Source organism: Apteryx rowi, unplaced genomic scaffold (assembly GCF_003343035.1).
Source record: "Apteryx rowi isolate R43461 unplaced genomic scaffold, aptRow1 scaffold_14, whole genome shotgun sequence".
Classification (NCBI taxonomy): domain Eukaryota; kingdom Metazoa; phylum Chordata; class Aves; order Apterygiformes; family Apterygidae; genus Apteryx; species Apteryx rowi.
This window is the reverse complement of record NW_020447641.1, coordinates 1,976,194-1,992,674: the sequence shown is the minus strand read 5'-3', so window position 1 is coordinate 1,992,674 and position 16,481 is coordinate 1,976,194. Positions and strand designations below refer to the sequence as shown.

The window sequence follows — 16,481 nt, the reverse complement described above, 5'->3', positions numbered from 1 at the left end:
ATGCTGCTTGTTAACCCTTGCTTTAGGGGCCCTCAGATGCACAGTGACTCAACTCTAATAACTCTAATAAGAGCAGACCACTCCAAGTTCAAAGGCACCTGCCAAGATTCACAGTGTACGGCTATCTCTAATCTTGTCAGCAGCTCATATAATGGAAATGCCATGCAGCCACCTCTAAGCAGCCCAGTGATTTTGAAGCTGTTCTGAATACCAAAGTTTTGAAAGAACTCACCACTAGCATTTGCTGTTTTCTCAGCTTTTGGGTGTCCAGAGCCAAGCCAGTAAGATTCCTGCAGAGGGAAATACCAAGGCTGTGGTAGCCCATAGTCCCCTAAAACAAAAATAAGTAGGTAAAGTGTACTTCATAACCACATTCCTCAGGTGGCACAGATTCATCTATGCAAAGCCTGAGCTATAATCAAACACTTGCAGTTGCATCAGCAGTCATAGCATTGCATATGGGAAGGTCAAAACACCCACCAAGATCCTGGCAGAACAGATTTTATTTGTGATTTTTTTCTTGGACAAGAGTAAAATAAACACAAAATGTGCAGTCTGATTGGTCTTAAGTTTTCTCAAGTAAAATGTGGTCTAATTAAGCTACCCGCTACCTGAGGACAATTTGAATGCTTACCAACCAGGCAGTAACTGCCAAGAAAGATCCTGATTGCTTAAGATGGGATCCCAGTTTCACTCAGTGATTTCCTTTCATGTCCCACTTAACACTTGAGAGTCTCCATGAGTGAAAAGCTTATTGTATTTATACTTATTGCACTGGGCCTGACTTCACAACTGGCAATAAGCAACTAAACAGAAAAAAGACTCTAGCTGATATTTCAACACACAGCTTTTTCCAGGAAAAATGGCAGAATAATCCTTTTCTTAAACAGAAATGGGGTCTACTGGTCACAGGTTAATTCTGTTTCAAAAAGAGAAAGTACAATAGCATCATCAGTTCCTGTTGGGCCAGATTCAGAGCTAGTGCAAGTCAACACTGCTTTCTTGGACTATATTGATTTATAGAATGTAGGGATCTGAGCTGCTACGTTTAAAACTGGCACCTTTGTGAGTCCAGATGTCCTTGGTCTTGTGTTACTTATTCAAAATAAGCAAAGGGAATTTGTGATGCCAACTGGTGGGGTGGCTAGTTTATGACACTGTTTATGAAGGTGTCTGTTTATTTCTGACTTACCAAAAATATCCTGTACATTAAGCAACTGTACTCCCATTAATGCACGCAAACACTCTGTCTGCATCCATAAGCAGTTTGCCTTGCACTTGTTATGGATTGGATTTACATCCCTTTGAAGCTGGTGGCTAAAACAACTGCTGAACTCCATTATGGAGCAGAATGCTTAAACAGCAAAAGGACCAGTCTGCCTAAGGGTGGCTGGATGTAGAGAAAACTTGAGCAGGAGCTGAACCATAGGATTCAAGGATTCAAAGGATTATCAAGGGAACTCATATAGTAAGCTCAAAGACTACAGCATTGATTTGGTAGAGCTGTGTGTGCGTGAGAGAGATTTTATGAGAAACTCCACAGAAACAGAGGAGCAAAAAAGCCAAGGAGACACTCAGAGCAAATATTGGGAGCAACTGAAGTCACTGAATTAAGTCCTGGGAGACAGTACTTTTGTGTAAAGTGCTGGCTGAAAAAAAGACTTGGAACTGTGAGCAAAGAATCTCTCTCCTGTTGTTTAATTCCTGCTGTGTTTGTAGAAATAGGACATTGTCCATTCTTTATAACTAAACAGGGTTGCAACAGGGGCTTGTCCAAATAGGGACTCTTAGGAAAGTTACTGCAAATTCACTTTTAAAATAAATGTTACATTGCATTAAACTTTTCTGTGAGGACAAATTTCTTAAAAACTGAAAAAGGCATTAATTTGGTGTTGCATAGTTCACTTTGGAATGGAAACAAACAAAGCAGACTTAAGGCTGCACTTTCATTCTGAAAGAAAATATCCTAAGAGATCTAAAACAATTTAATAAATCCATACCTTTTCTTAATTTGGATTAACTATCCTAAGTGATATGGGCATACTTAGTCCATCAATTTTCTTTCATAGTTGAGAAAATCTGCAAGATCTCAAATTCTGAGTAACCACTCAAGCAAAAAAAAAAAAGGATCTTGCAGATAGCCATCTGCCAAGAAATACACTCTGGAGCTGCAATTCACATGTGGGAGTAGGAAATTAATGAAAAGAAAGCTTCCTCGCTTCTACAGCAGATCAGTCAGTGTTTAGTATTACACTATAACCATAGTCAATAAGAGACAAGATAACCATTTGAGCTATAGCGAGACAAACCATTTTCTCACAAAGAAAGCTCCCAGATTTTGTAATTGGTAACAAAGAAAATCCTTTTGTGAACTCAACTCTAGAACCAGGATTCTCTTTAAGAAATTAAAGGAATCCACATGGGAACTTTTTCAGTCACCTAGGACACACTATATGTCTCAGGAAATAGTACCATCCTTTAAGAAACAGTTGACCTAATGTGGCCATAGTACATTTGTGAACTAGGGCCTTTTTTTTTGTATTTTCAAAATGTCTGGATGAGGATGAAAAGTTCTCACTAGAAATGACTGAAACTTCTCAAAGGTTGTACACAAATATATACGCAAACTGGCTTTTTTAAAATTATATTTTTGTCAATTTATTTTTTTTGTCAATTTATTTATTTTTATTTAATTTTTAAAGCAGCACCAGAAATTGTCTTCCTTCTTCTTTCCATTCTTTTCAGGACTAAAGAAAAAGAGAGAAAAAGGGAAACCCTTAATAAAATAGTGGTGCCATGCTGGATCAGAATCACAGTCTACAATGTCAAAAACCCTGTTTCTGATAGAGAAATACTCCGACACTGATTAGGTTAACACGACTTACATCAGTTACCACTACTTTATATGAAGAAGAAACTGACATACCTGGAAAAACATTTTCAATGTACCAAGAAAGTATTCCATACAGAAAAGCATCAAAAAGCATCATTTTAATGGAAAATAGAAAACTATATTCATCTCCTTCTAAGGGACTGGTTCTGATGTTACCCCACTGTAGACCAAGACCTTGCTCTTCATAGCGTGACAAATATTCTGTGCCGAAACCAAAAGCTACTTGAGAAAGCAAGCTCTGGAATATAGGAAAAATGACATGATATCAGACAGAGGAAAATTTCGTACGGCAAGTACAAAAAAAGATGACCTTTATGGAGTGGACTGTGAAACTTGATAATATATAGGACTGAGATGTCTAATCCTCTGAACGATGACAATTTTAAGTTGCATTTAGCCATAAAAGACTGAATTCAACCTTGGCTCTATTTCCTTTGGCTGTCAGCGAAGCTTCAGAGGTTGTTCTTTTTCCCTTTAATATTTCTGCTTTGCAAATGCTAAAGATGGGTCTAGAAGTTTGTAGCATGCACTTTGCCTGTCTTGGAAGAATAAAATGTTTCTTCAGTGTTTGAGGCAGGGCCAAGAACATCAGTCTGTAGAAAAATAGGAGGGGCAAGAGAGATCCTGACAGAAACTCCCAGTGAGGTACTATCATAATGTGCTAAAAGAAGTGTTTGTTTTTCAGCAATCATTCATTGTACAATTACTTTACTTTTCTCTAAAAAATTTCATGTTTTCTTCAGCCCCCCCCCCCCCAAGTGCACAACCCTCCCTACACACCTTGTAGTTAGCTCTTCTTCAGAGACTAACCCTTGAACAACAAATATAAGACCAAACATACCAGGAACAGAGGAAAACATTCAGAATTTCTGGTCAACAAATATCCTTTCTCACATTGTTTTATACCTCTGACTTCCTCCTCCTTTAGAGTGAGAAGAGAATCAAACCCTTCTTCCTGCTCAGACTGCACGGCAGTCTCCACATTTCCTCCCAAATCAGGACCTGTCAAATGCCAACCTTATTCATTTCCTGACTTAATGACAGGATCAAGTTTTGCATTTTATTGCCTTTATCTGTAGAACGAGAAATGTTATATGCTATATACGTGCAGTTAGAAAGCTGATTCACAGCCATATTTACACTTAATTACAGCTGTTAGAGTAACTGTTTTCTCTTTTTCTTTTTACACTGGATTTCCTAATGCAAGAGAAGACCGCACTTCTTTTACCTAGGTTGTTAGAATGCTCAGTAGAGATGGATCTTTCAAACCCCTGCAAGTGTCTGATTCATTGGGCCACAGAAAATCAGCATGAATGATTCTGTAAGTTCACAGTTTCATTGCAAAACAGAGCAAGAAGTTTCCAGCTCCAGTGAACAGTTAAATATTTTATATATATAATGGAAGAAAGAACCAACAAGGAAGTATTGCACGAGAAATGGCCTACAGCTCGTTAGACAGAAAATATTTGTCAGAGCTACAGCACCTGGGTTCAGATCCTCACTCAAAATTCAGGCAAAGGAGGAGTGTGAGCCTGGGGTCTTCTCATCCTTGGAAATTACCCTACTAACTGGGGTATAGGATATGAGGAAAACAACTGTCCCCATTTTCTGACTTCCCTTTGTATTTATTAAACATACTAGAAGTTAAATTAGTTTTGCCTTATAGTAAATGTTTTAAACTTTGAGTGTTATGCTGATTTCCTAACATTCAAAATATAAAATACGTTTTGTGGTATTTTCTAAAAGCCATGAAAACATCTCTTGGTGACTAGGCTTGCTGAAGGCTTATTCACTTGCAATCTCTGTTTGACAAGAGATGACATCTCTCAATCAAAAAAGCAGAGAGGAGGAGGTGTGCAGTGCTTTGTTACTCATATATGGACAGAGCAGAGACAGTGAGGAGGACACACCAGATAATCAGAGAAAGGCTTACTGCTAGGATCTTCAGATTAACAGTCATGTGGTCTTGCCAGACAAAGCAGACTATGTGGGGCAGGTACAAGGTGAAGTAGATGACTCCACTGCAGGCAGCTGCCAGATTTGCTTTGGAGAAGAAGGTGCTGAACAAGAAACACTGCATTATGGTGGCTGTGGTAAACGTCAGTAGGAAAAGAAAGAAGAGAGGTGGACTGCTATACTGTAGCACTTGGCCGCACTGCAAGCAAATGGAAAACAAATACATTTAGAAGTATTGCCACTTTCTGAACTAGCATAAAACATCAGAATTACCATTGACGTGTATCCTGCAATGAGTAATGAGCCAGTCTACCTAATATGGTTTCTAACACTTCCCCAGGCAATAATGTTTTAACACCTATGGGCATTACAAACATAATTACAAACAAAATTTTAGGAGGCTATCACAACTGAGGAAACCAACTGCAGTTTCCCAGAGCTTCTTTTGTACTAAATAACCCACTGGGTGAACTTTTATTGACCTTTCTTCTTTAGAGCTTTTGTAGATTGAAGAAAGAGCATGGACCACCGCTGATTATTTATTTACTCCTAAAAAACAATGTTATATAAATAGTTCACAACATTTTTGTACTATCCCACCGGGCCTGTGAAGCTGATTTTTTTTTAATCAAACATGTAATGCTACAGCCTCTCATTAGAATGTATTTATATTGCACAAAGGTGCCTCACGCAGGCATAGTGAAACTGAGGAAGGGAAGGGAATTATAGGTATAAGCACATTCCTCACTGGTATTAACTACATCTTGATTTTTAATTAAACCAGTGTAGCAAATAAAGTACAGTTTCTCTACCCACCCAAACGGTACCAGAACTGCAAAGAGCTAGAACAACTCATCAGGGCAGGTTGATTAGATGGAGCAGATTGAATCCCAGCTATGCATTTATAACAACACCAGTTCCCCATGTTAGAAGAGATGCCACAGCATTCTTTCCTATCAAAATGTCACAGATTTATATAACAATATAACCAACATAGCTGCCTGGAGAAGCTGGTTCTCAGCTAAAAGAGATGAAAGGTGGGCCTTAAAGACTAAATCCAAACTGACATAAGATGTTACAAAAAATTACAGCAATTCTGAGTCACAGGATAGACAGGATTTCCCCCCCCCCCCCCAAGGCGGGGAGGGATGTGTTCTGTCCTCACAGTGTCTCACAGTGTCTCTTTCCTTTGCAATAGTGCCATAGTTTAAGTGACCACTGAATATAATAAATGGATCAAACATGGTGAAGTACAAGATTAGGATTCTTCATACTATGATCATTTCTATTTAAAGCCACAATTCTTATTTATTGGGAGATCTACCTCTGTCTACAGGAAATACAGTATATAATCAGCCTGATGTATTGTTTTGTGGAGGATCTCGCAATAAATATCACTACCGAATTTATCTTTCTGACTCTGCCAAGTGCTAATGCTGCCATGAGGTCTGCTTACAAGAACGTGCCTGCTAAGTGCTGTGATCAGAACAGGCCACCAGCTGTTTCCATCTCCCTATGAATGGCTACTATTGTTTCTCGACAGCAAACTGGTATCAACCACTCAAACACAACAGCGAGTTTGGGAATTTCTGCTGTTGTTCCTGTGGTAATCCTTACCATAATCAGTGCTGTCAGGAGGAATGTGCTCCCAGTCATCGTGATGAAGCTGTCTAGGAACCAAGCGCACCAGATCACTCCATTAGTGACGCCCCTGTTCTTCATAGCCTCTTTCAGACGCATTTCCTTCTCCAGCACTATACTCTTCACAGTCATGGAAACTGAATAGATCCAAGCAAGCACCGTGAAGATGGGAAAGGAGCGGTTTAAGGTGATCATGAAGCTACCCAAGCAAGAAGAGAGGAATGAATGAAATTTAGGTAAAAGAGAAGTGTTAAGATGAAAGGCAAGAACAAAAAGAAAAAGCACGGAAGAATAGTTTATGCATTTATGAAACATAGGATTGGAAGTTCTCAGTCTAAACATTGATAACATGGTGTTAAGGGACTTCACAAGCAACCCAAATATTAATGAACTAGTTGTTGCTACCCTCCCCTGAGATAAACGTTATTCCCATTTTACAAAGAAGTTTTCTAAGGGTTGCAGAAGGCTACAGAACATGCAGTGAGGCATGGAAATACATCTGTCTTCACAGTGAATTGCCATAATGGTTTTACTATAACATACAAAGAGTATTTTAGAACACTTGCTAACAATTTTGGAGTGTCATTGTCGTCTTATGTTCCCAAGATCCAGTGACAAAAAAAAAATACAAATGACATACTAAAAGCACTGCATGTTGCCAGCAAGACTGCTGAAATTCATGCAAACCATGACTTGGGAATTTTCTTGGAACTGCCTTGAATGGTACCACCTCCAAAATGGCAGTGATGGGGCAGGCTGCTGTGGGTGGCCCTCTGTGTACAGTGAGAAAGGCACTGCTCTCTCCATCTGTCCTTCCCCCGGACTCTCTGTTTGCACAGGCTCCCTGGCAAAGCATTGCCCTGAGCATACTACTGGGGGTGAAGAGATTTTGGAGGTGAAAAAGCTGAAAACATTTTGTGCCAATTTTGAGATGGCAATTTTGAATGAGCTTACTTTAAAAAGCCCAAATAGGCTTTATTCTTTAAAAAAGCTAAGAGCTGCTAAAAATTAAGAGGAGCAAAAAGCCTTTAGGTTCCTACTTCTGAGCCTTATAGAACCACCCTTTTGCCATTGCCAAAATAAACTGAAAATCTTTACTTTTTCCACTAAAATTTCCTGAAGAGCAATCTGGTCTGTAGAAACTAAATCATAGTTTTGTGCAATGGCTTGGAGGTTTGGGACACACTGGGTTTGCCTGTTGGTGAACCCGTGCAGCCCAGTGCTAGGCCACACACAGCACAATGTATACGTTTACCATGGTTATGCCCTTGCTTCATTTAAGCAGGCTCTCTGCAGAGGCCATCACTGGGTTTGCATGTCAGCCCTGAACTGTGTGTTGCTGCTGCAGGCTTCAGAGAGCTTTTGCACCGATGGGGTTTCTGCCCCTGCAGTATTCTCAGTGGTCAGGAAATAAACAGCAGCCTTGCCTGGGTGACTTTCAGTCAGGCTAACAGATAATTACTGATGGGGAATACCAGATCAAATGATGCATCTCTGCAATCTGCAGTTAACTGAAGTACTAGCATTTGCCTACACAGAGCACACTGCGAAATAATTTCTACAGGACTCTTTGGGGGGAGTGAGATTTTCATGGAGGGGATTTATACCAAGACAGTTGCAGTAGCACAGTTCTGCCAGCCAATATCTTAGCACTGGAACAAGCACGCCATAAACAGGGAAGTGGCACCACTTCACACAACCCAGACCATGCATGCTGGTTTAGACAATGTTAATGGGGGTCATAGCTCCCCTTCCTCGTCATGAAACCTCCATACCCATAAGGACTCTGTTTTCATGTTACAGAGCAACCAATTTTCTCCTTTGGCTTCTTTGTCCCACTCTTCATCAATGAAGGAAATTCCTGATGCATGCAATAGTGAACTACAGCCACAGTCCTGGTGAATTTATATGAGATTTAAGGAAAAAAGTTAACTCTCATAAAAATCCATGGGCTAGAACTAGGGAAAATAAAGGTGGAGAGGATTAGGTTATTGCTGAAAGCTGTAGCGTCCACAAGGGAAGGAAAAGGGCTGCTGTTAACAGAAATTAGTGCCGTGTATTTCAGATACTAGTCACATAGTTATAAATGGAATCATGTTTAGGGATGTGGTTAGGATTATGGAAAGAAGTTTCAAGAGCCTAAATTGTCTTGGGACTCTGCAAGGTCTGCAGACAGCTAGCATCTTCAAGAACTAAAACCTACAGTTTTGTTTGGGTGTTGGTATAACTAGATTTAAATAAAATTAGGGTTAGGGTTTGGTAAAAGACTTGTAGAGCCTGGGTTATTGTTGCATTCTTCAAGACTTATAGAGATAACAAGAGATACCAATTCCACTGGGACCAATATTTTATGTTCAGTTTTGCTTTAGGAAATGTTCTTAAAATATAACGAAAGCTGTGATTAGGAATCAGGGAAAGAGGCTTAGGACTTTTTGATGGATCCTCCACAGTTAACAGAAGGAAGTAGAGTGTTGGTTCCAACACTGGTCAATGCTTTGTGTTCAGTTTTGCTAGAGGTACTGGTTATACACTATACAAGGAGGCTTAGTTTTAGAGTTAGGTAAAAGAACTTTTAAAAAGCTCATGTTTTTGCTGGATTCTGTGTAATAAACAGGGATGGATCCAGGGGTGACATTGTTAGGGATCAGTGCATTATATTTAGGTGTCCTATGGAAAATGGATTCTCGGATATATTTAATGTGAAGTTTGAGGTTAGGGTCGCTATTGTTTGGAAATAAGGCCTAAAGAGACCAGATTTTTTTTTCTGATTTTGTGTGAGATGCAAAATCAGGAAGACGACTCTTAAGGGGCCAGTGTGCTGTGTTCATTTTTGGTCTGGACACTGGTTATCTGGATACAACAAAGTCAGGGTTGGGACCAGGGCTAGGTTGTGGACAAAGGCGGCTTTTGGGAGTGCTAATATGTTCACTTATCCGTCTTGCATGTATGATTTAGGACTGGGGCTAGAAATGGTGTTTGGGAGTATTAAGGTATACATGGAAGAGATTTATACCTAGACAGTTACAGTAGTACAGCAATCCAAATATTCATCAAAATTAAGGCTGTAAACTGTTTTTACTCACACATCATCCACAAAACATGGATATGGCATTTGCTGCAAATAAATTCCTAATGGCACTTCAGTGTTGGTCTGGGTCTTTATAATCCCATGCTCAACCATGTCTTGGAGATATGCAAAGCCTCCCCAGATGTAACGTAAGTCATCCACAGGATCGGCTCTTGGACCAGGATCCCAGTACCTAAGGAGAAAACCTGCATGAAAATCACTTGGGTAAGCAGTGGCTGGCGGGGGACGGGAGGGGGGAATCTTAGCCACTGAACTTGTAGGGGCACTACCTGGAGTTGTCCTTTTCAGATTTCATGCTGTCAGAATGCATTGCTTAAGAAAGTAAATGACTTGGAGTGTACTTTTATTTCCTTTAATTTTCCTCTACACTTACCCAGAACAGCAATTTTGGCCCCAAATTTGCCTGCAGAGTAACTGTTCTGGAGTAGAAATAACTGTATTAAGAATACAGTATACTTGGAGATTAACCTGGAACAGCTGGAGTGGAACTATCAGACACCATTAAATCTCTCTGTGCAGACAAGCTTGAGAAATCATTTTTGCTATCCCTTTAAAAAGCGAGTCCACTGGAAAGGGGACCTGAGGAGAAAGCAGAGAAGTTCTGCTGTCCAGGGGGAGGAGAGCTGGGTCACAATACACATGGTACATCCTTGTCTGTCCCTCCCAGTGACAGAGCCAGTTAGAAACTTTGGGAAGGTGAACTTCAGGCAGGTTACTGAACAGGTTCTGAGCAGAGTCATTCTCTTTGCCATGCATCCATGCACCTACCCACTCCCTGCTCTAACTGTCACAAGTTTGACACTTACGTCAGTGAGACATAGGTAACTGGAGATGGATTCTGCTCTGCATTACATACTAAATATCAGTGAATCCAATTTGATTTCATGCCTGTATCCAAGGAAGGTTGTAAGGTCCCTATGCATCTCATATTTATTTGACAGCAGATAAGAACTAAGAAGGAACCATCATCCACCTGTCTTTGATTTTGTTTGTTTTCTCCACTGCATCTATGTCCATTCGAATCTTGTATTTCACATGTGGTGGAAGACTGTTGGCTCTGGGCTCTATATCAGGAAAAACCACACCAGCCCAGAATTTGTTTTCTTCTAGCAAATGAAGAGCTTGACGAGTCAGCTGGGTTTCATCAAGATGGCCTTCAAATTTATCCAAAGTTAAGCACTGCAAATAATCACAAAGAGAACAATCGCATAGGAGTAAGTTAGCAGGAGGTATACATTAAAGCACCCATTAGTGGTTGACAATAGGAGAGAAGGTAGGTTCATCTGAAATAGCTGTCATTTTCAGCTTTAAATGCTTATGCTGAAACTACTGAAATTAAAAGTTGACTCTCCCCTCCACCATGAAGACTTCCCCTTCTTAGCTTAATTCTTATGACAAATTCAAAGCATACAACATTATCAATCCAAGCTCAGAAACAACATTCTCCTTAAACGACCTGTAAACCTCAGATTTAGTTTTAGCATGGTCAATGTGAGTGGATGGAACAATTCTGAAAGAGGCTTTTGAAAACAGCTCCTAAAACTAAGTGTCTTACTAGGAAGAGGCGAGAATGCTAAATCCCGCCCTTCAGCCATATCTATAATCAAGAAGAGCTCTCCTCTATTTAAGTAGAGCAAAGACCAAGTTATCTCAGACATTATGATAAATTTCTTAGTGTAACTCTCATCCCTGAGATTTTTCTTTTTCTTTTTCTTTTCTTTTTTTAAACCTTTGCACAGTATGGCCTTTGAGAGACAGTTTTGGGAATCAGATTGGGGGGCTTTTTGAAAACATGAGCCTTCAGACAGAGAGGCAGAAGAATGAAAAGCAAATATATATAACAGATCATTCTAGCATCTCTTATCTGGCCTGATAACACCAGTCTGATAACAGAATGTCCTCAATGTACAGATGAGTGAAAAATCTGGCCCTCTGGACGTAGTGAAGAAGGCATGCTACCGTGGCTACCCTGCCCCATTCTAGTCCTAGTGGTGCTTTAAACAGTTCCCAGCAACACTATTTGGTTTCTCAGACTAATAACTGTCTTGCAGGTGCTTAAAACATTATTGACTCTTCTGCAGATATAGTGACAAAACATTGCCCTGATCAATAGGGTTGTAAATCAGAAAAATCTTTTGTAGTGCCTGCTCCCAGCTGAGAGAGTGCTGTGTTGTGCTGGCTGCCTAAGCGGGCCAAGGAAGTTTCCTCATCCTTCCTCTATAAATTAGCTTCAATTTAGATGTTAGAGATGAAATGTAGGCCTGCTGCACTGATATTCCTATTAGCATTAAATTCCCAGATGCCTAGTTTATACACCCTGAGCAATAGCTCAGAATTAAACTGATCATTAGATTTAGGGTCAGAAGGGAATTTTCTCTTCATCTCAAACTGGCACTAACATTGTGGGTGACCATAGGTGGCTTCCTAGAATTACAGCCATTAAACCTTATATCCCCACCAAGGCAGGAGCTACCGTTGCAATACAAGCAAGACAAGAAAAATTTAGATGTGCCTGTACAAAACACATAGCCGGTACTAAGTTGAGCAGAAGTTGTGGTGTCATCTTTACTAAATATATTGAATGGAATAATTTTATAAAATTTATTTAAGCTGCTGTAATCACTCAGCCACGGAAACATGAACTTTCACTTGGATTATACTGGAAAGGTTCCCTCAAAAAGACAAATAACTGAATCGGAAGGGCTGAAGCTGCAGCACAGACTAGGTCCTGGTATAAGGAACTGCCTTCACAGTCTGTGTACAGGAGAAGCAATTAACATAGCTATTAAATAATTTGGCCACTAGAACTTTTTGTCACTCCTGTTGAATCAAAACACTACCTTTTTTCAAGTTTTGGGACAATTACTTCAGCCTAGGCAATCCCTGAGTGAACATCAGGGAGCTAAATGATGGCTGCTCTGTAAGTAAAACATATTAGCCATGGCACTTGCCGAAAACATTTTGTCAAGTGCAGCACTGGCAGATCACAGCATAAATTTGATTCTTGAAGTCTCTTAGTTATTTAGACATTTTAGTTTTAACATATTATTTAATGCCAGTCAGCTAGTCAATTGATCTTACTGATAATATTGTGTTCCTATTGAATTCTGCTGTGCGATTAACCTGCTGGCTTAAGTTAACAAGCTCCAACTGGCTCAATAATTAAAATGTGGTTTAACCATCACAGCAAACTGTCTTCTTTCTTAGTCTCCATCATTATTGTAAAGTGTACTATTATTAATTCATACATAAGACACCAAGTCATCAAAATATCTAATCCTTTTAATTGTACCCCATTTTCCTCCTTTTTAACAGGCATAAGACAAAAAGGTTGTGAATTCTACAAATGTTGTCATCAGTTACCTGGAAAGTTACAGTCTTATATTTGTATCTCTGGCTTCCTCACTCCAGAATTAGCAAGGCATTGCCAGAGAGTAGATGTATTTAACCCTGAGACTGACCGAGAAAATATTTAATTCCCTCACTTCATAAAATACCAAGAGGTTAACTTGTTTGATCTTATCTTCTTGATCATCTCTTGCAGGTCAATAACCAGAAATTACATCAAAGTGCTCATGGAGGCAACCTGCTTTTAATGGGCAGATATCTTAAATTTAAAGACTCCTTTGTTTAGCCTTTCCTTCTGATAAATCATGCTTTGCTTTTTTAAAGATTGAAGTATGCTTGTTACACTTTCAATTTTATTATTCATTTCTACAGATGAGATTCTGAAAGATCACCTCACAGTTTAATGAGATCTATATGGAAATATATTTTTAACTGGCAGGAAAACAAAACAATACTTTAATTGACAACATTATTATTTTGCAGCTTTGACGGACGTAGCATCCTTCTGAGCATTTTGCTTCAAACTTTTTGCAAAAATTCTTTCTCCTAGTCTGCTTTATAAAATTAAGCTATATAGAATTTCATCTCAGAAAGGAAAATAAGGCAGGAAAACTTACTGTCTTGTAGGTCAGAAAAGAATTCAGGTTAGACTGACTGCTCAGGTTGTATTAGTTTTTTCTTTTTTGGTTATGTTTATCCCTCATAGTTACTGAGTTCTGGAACTCAGTTTAGTTCTATCCAAATTATCAGTGTTTCTGTAGCAAAGTCCTGTTGTGTTACTGTGTCTTCAAAGTGTCTGGGGGATTATTTGCAGTTTATTTATGATGAGGCAGGCTGGAATTCAGTTCAAGGTACTTGTGTCAGCTGCAGGAGAATTCATCTAGTTCTCCACAGGAATTTGTGGGAATGGCACTGTATTTGTGGAATATTCACTGCAGACTAGACAGTGCCTAGACTAGTCTGAGAAACAGTGTAGGCTCTTACCCAGATGTCTAGTCAAGGAAGCAACAAGGATTCAAAACAAAAAAGAAGTGTTTATGGGTGCTCTGTACAAGTAAAAAGAAACCAAAGCCTGTATAAAACCCAGGCTAACACACCAGTGTTGCAGTAATTCAGCCCATTCAAAAGTGAAAAGAGATTTAATAGTGTAGTCTACTAGCCAAGAGTTAGAATTTCTCTCTCTAACATTAATTGTTTTGAAAAGAAATGCTAAAAGCTCTACCTAGGCTTTCTTCAGTGAATTGCAGCACAGTTTGTGCCTGTGTAAATATCACCTTATCAAAATTCATTCTTCCACCTGGTGAAGTTTATTTCATATATTGTCCCAATTATTATTTAGCAATGTAAAATGGCCCAGTCAAGATGGGAAAACCAAAACTAAGTTACCAAGAACAGGGTTGGAAGATAAAAACTGAAATAAGTATTAAAAGGGGCTTTGGTAAACACTGCAAACAGTTTAGCTGTTCCACTGCCTGAAGCAATCAAAGGGAAGAAAATGAAATTCTTGGGGTAGTGAGGAAGAGCAGCAACTGCATAACGTGTGGGATCCTCAACTGCAACACAGCTTGCAGTACAGAGATCTGGAGTCTCCAAAGGTTGTTGCTGGCAGCACACGTCTCCTCATTGTATACTATGGGTGAAAGGTGTGTGTGGGGGGGGTCCTAGAAAGGGAGCTGTTTGTTCCCATTGTGTTTGGCACAGTGTGACATTCTCAAATGCTAATAACTCTGTGTAAACATCAAACTTAAAAGAATAAGCTCATTACAAACAACTTTGGGACACAAAGATCTGCTACTACCAGGTATAGTTACTGCCCTGATATTGTGAATGTTGCAGCACTGACCAGCAACAAGCAATATATTTCACTCAGCTTGAGTAAGAAATAATTCTGCTAACATGATGCAAAACAGCATCAAAAGACTTAGCAGAGCTTTGTGCAAAAGCTTTATTATTCTCTCTTGTAGCAGCTTTAGGATGGTGGTAAACCCACAGTGCCTGCCTTCTTGCAGGGAACAGACGGTCTTTCAGACTGAACTGGACTGGAATCAGGAGAGCTGGACTTGGTCCTGTTCCCTATAGCTGGTAGCAACTTTCTGCGTGAGCTTGAGGCTCAACTTATTTAACCATTAAATGATAATTAAATACTTACTTTTCTTTCAGAGATGCTGTAAAATACATTTAATCTCTGTAAAGTCTCTGACCTTCAATGGGAGATACTAAATATAGAACCCCCACATATTAATATTATTGCCAACAGCAATAGTTAACTCTCAGACCTAACCTGCAACATGGCAGGGTCCACCAGTTCACTTTGGGCTCATAAGCTTACAAAAAAGAATTGGCATTTCATTTATCTAACTCAGCAGGAGTCCACCCCATCTGCAGCCCAGTTCCCAACACATCTTTACCTGCAGTCAGAAAGATACAAGATAAGAAGTAACTTCTGGCCTCACTTATACAGCCCTGGGAAGCAATGGATGCACTAGTTTGCCTGTCACCTTTTTTGCACTGGACTTGTTCATCTGAGTCTAATGAATTCATCAGTAAGTTAGATTGCTCATGTCAGAGCAGCCTCTTAATAAAAGTATCTTCCAAAATATTTTCTTGAATGCTGGATATTTTCAGCTCACCAATATGGGAGAGATGAAAAGAAGAGATAAATTGTATCTGTATAGCTTCAGCATTAAGGAGTCACTGAAAAAAAAAAACCCCTATCATAAATACATTTTTAGCTCTTTTTACTTACGTAATGAAACTGCACCTCACTTTCTGTGCTGTGGGGCTCTTAAACAGCCTGAGAGTTCCCTATTAAAAACACAGGGCCCCTACAGAAGGGAAGGGGGGGGAGGTACATTCCAGGAAGCAGGCACAGACACCTTGTCAGAAGTGGCTATAGAGCAAGTAGAAATTTTCTCATTGATTTCAATGGACATTTGATCAGGTGCTTAAAATAATGGAGTGGGACATTCCAAAGAACTTCGGGCTTCTCTCATCCTGCTCTTGTTGAAACTAGTGGCCTATCAGTAATTAGTGCTTATGAAAAAAACCTTTTCCTTGATGTTTTGCATTCACTTTCTGTCTCCGAACAAAGTTTGTTCAGAGATTCAACCAAAATTTTGAATACAGTATTTGTGGATTTTCAAATTAAAGTTTTCCATAATAACTGTTCATGTTCTTATGCTACTGTGTTATTTTAAAACATGCTTTCAATACAGAGATGAGATTTGAAACAAATGAAGATGTCTTATGGTTTTAACCTTGTCTGTTGCCACAGACCCCAAGTACTGCCTACCTCATAAGACATTCTCTAAAAGGGTTTGGTCTAAAACCAGCAGCAGGAGGGCTGGCCTTACCTCCAGATACTGACTGAGCAAACGCAGAGCTTGATCTGCAACACTGAAGATGTTCCGCCAGTCGAAGTCTGCCATTCCCTTCTCCCGGCTCCCTGGGGACCCATTGTGGAGAAAGTTGATTATGTCTTCTGCAGTTAAGCCTTCAGCACCGAGCTGGCTGTTCAAGAAGCCCCTCACTGTAGGGTGCTTCAGAGAGTCCTGG

The 16,481-nt window shown here is 39.6% G+C and overlaps 1 protein-coding gene across 1 annotated transcript in view; it reads right to left on the bottom strand.

Moving 5' to 3' along the window:
* The window catches only part of ABCA4 (ATP binding cassette subfamily A member 4), a 75,514-nt gene that overhangs the window by 37,151 nt on the left and 21,882 nt on the right, over positions 1-16,481 (bottom strand). Inside the window, exons 11-17 of the mRNA XM_026057578.1 lie at positions 16,280-16,477; positions 10,552-10,757; positions 9,574-9,750; positions 6,467-6,689; positions 4,827-5,048; positions 2,927-3,131; positions 233-331 (exon numbers count right to left, since the gene is read on the bottom strand). Coding sequence (XP_025913363.1) covers positions 233-331; positions 2,927-3,131; positions 4,827-5,048; positions 6,467-6,689; positions 9,574-9,750; positions 10,552-10,757; positions 16,280-16,477 — 1,330 coding nt within the window. The remainder of the gene's footprint in view (positions 1-232; positions 332-2,926; positions 3,132-4,826; positions 5,049-6,466; positions 6,690-9,573; positions 9,751-10,551; positions 10,758-16,279; positions 16,478-16,481) is intronic.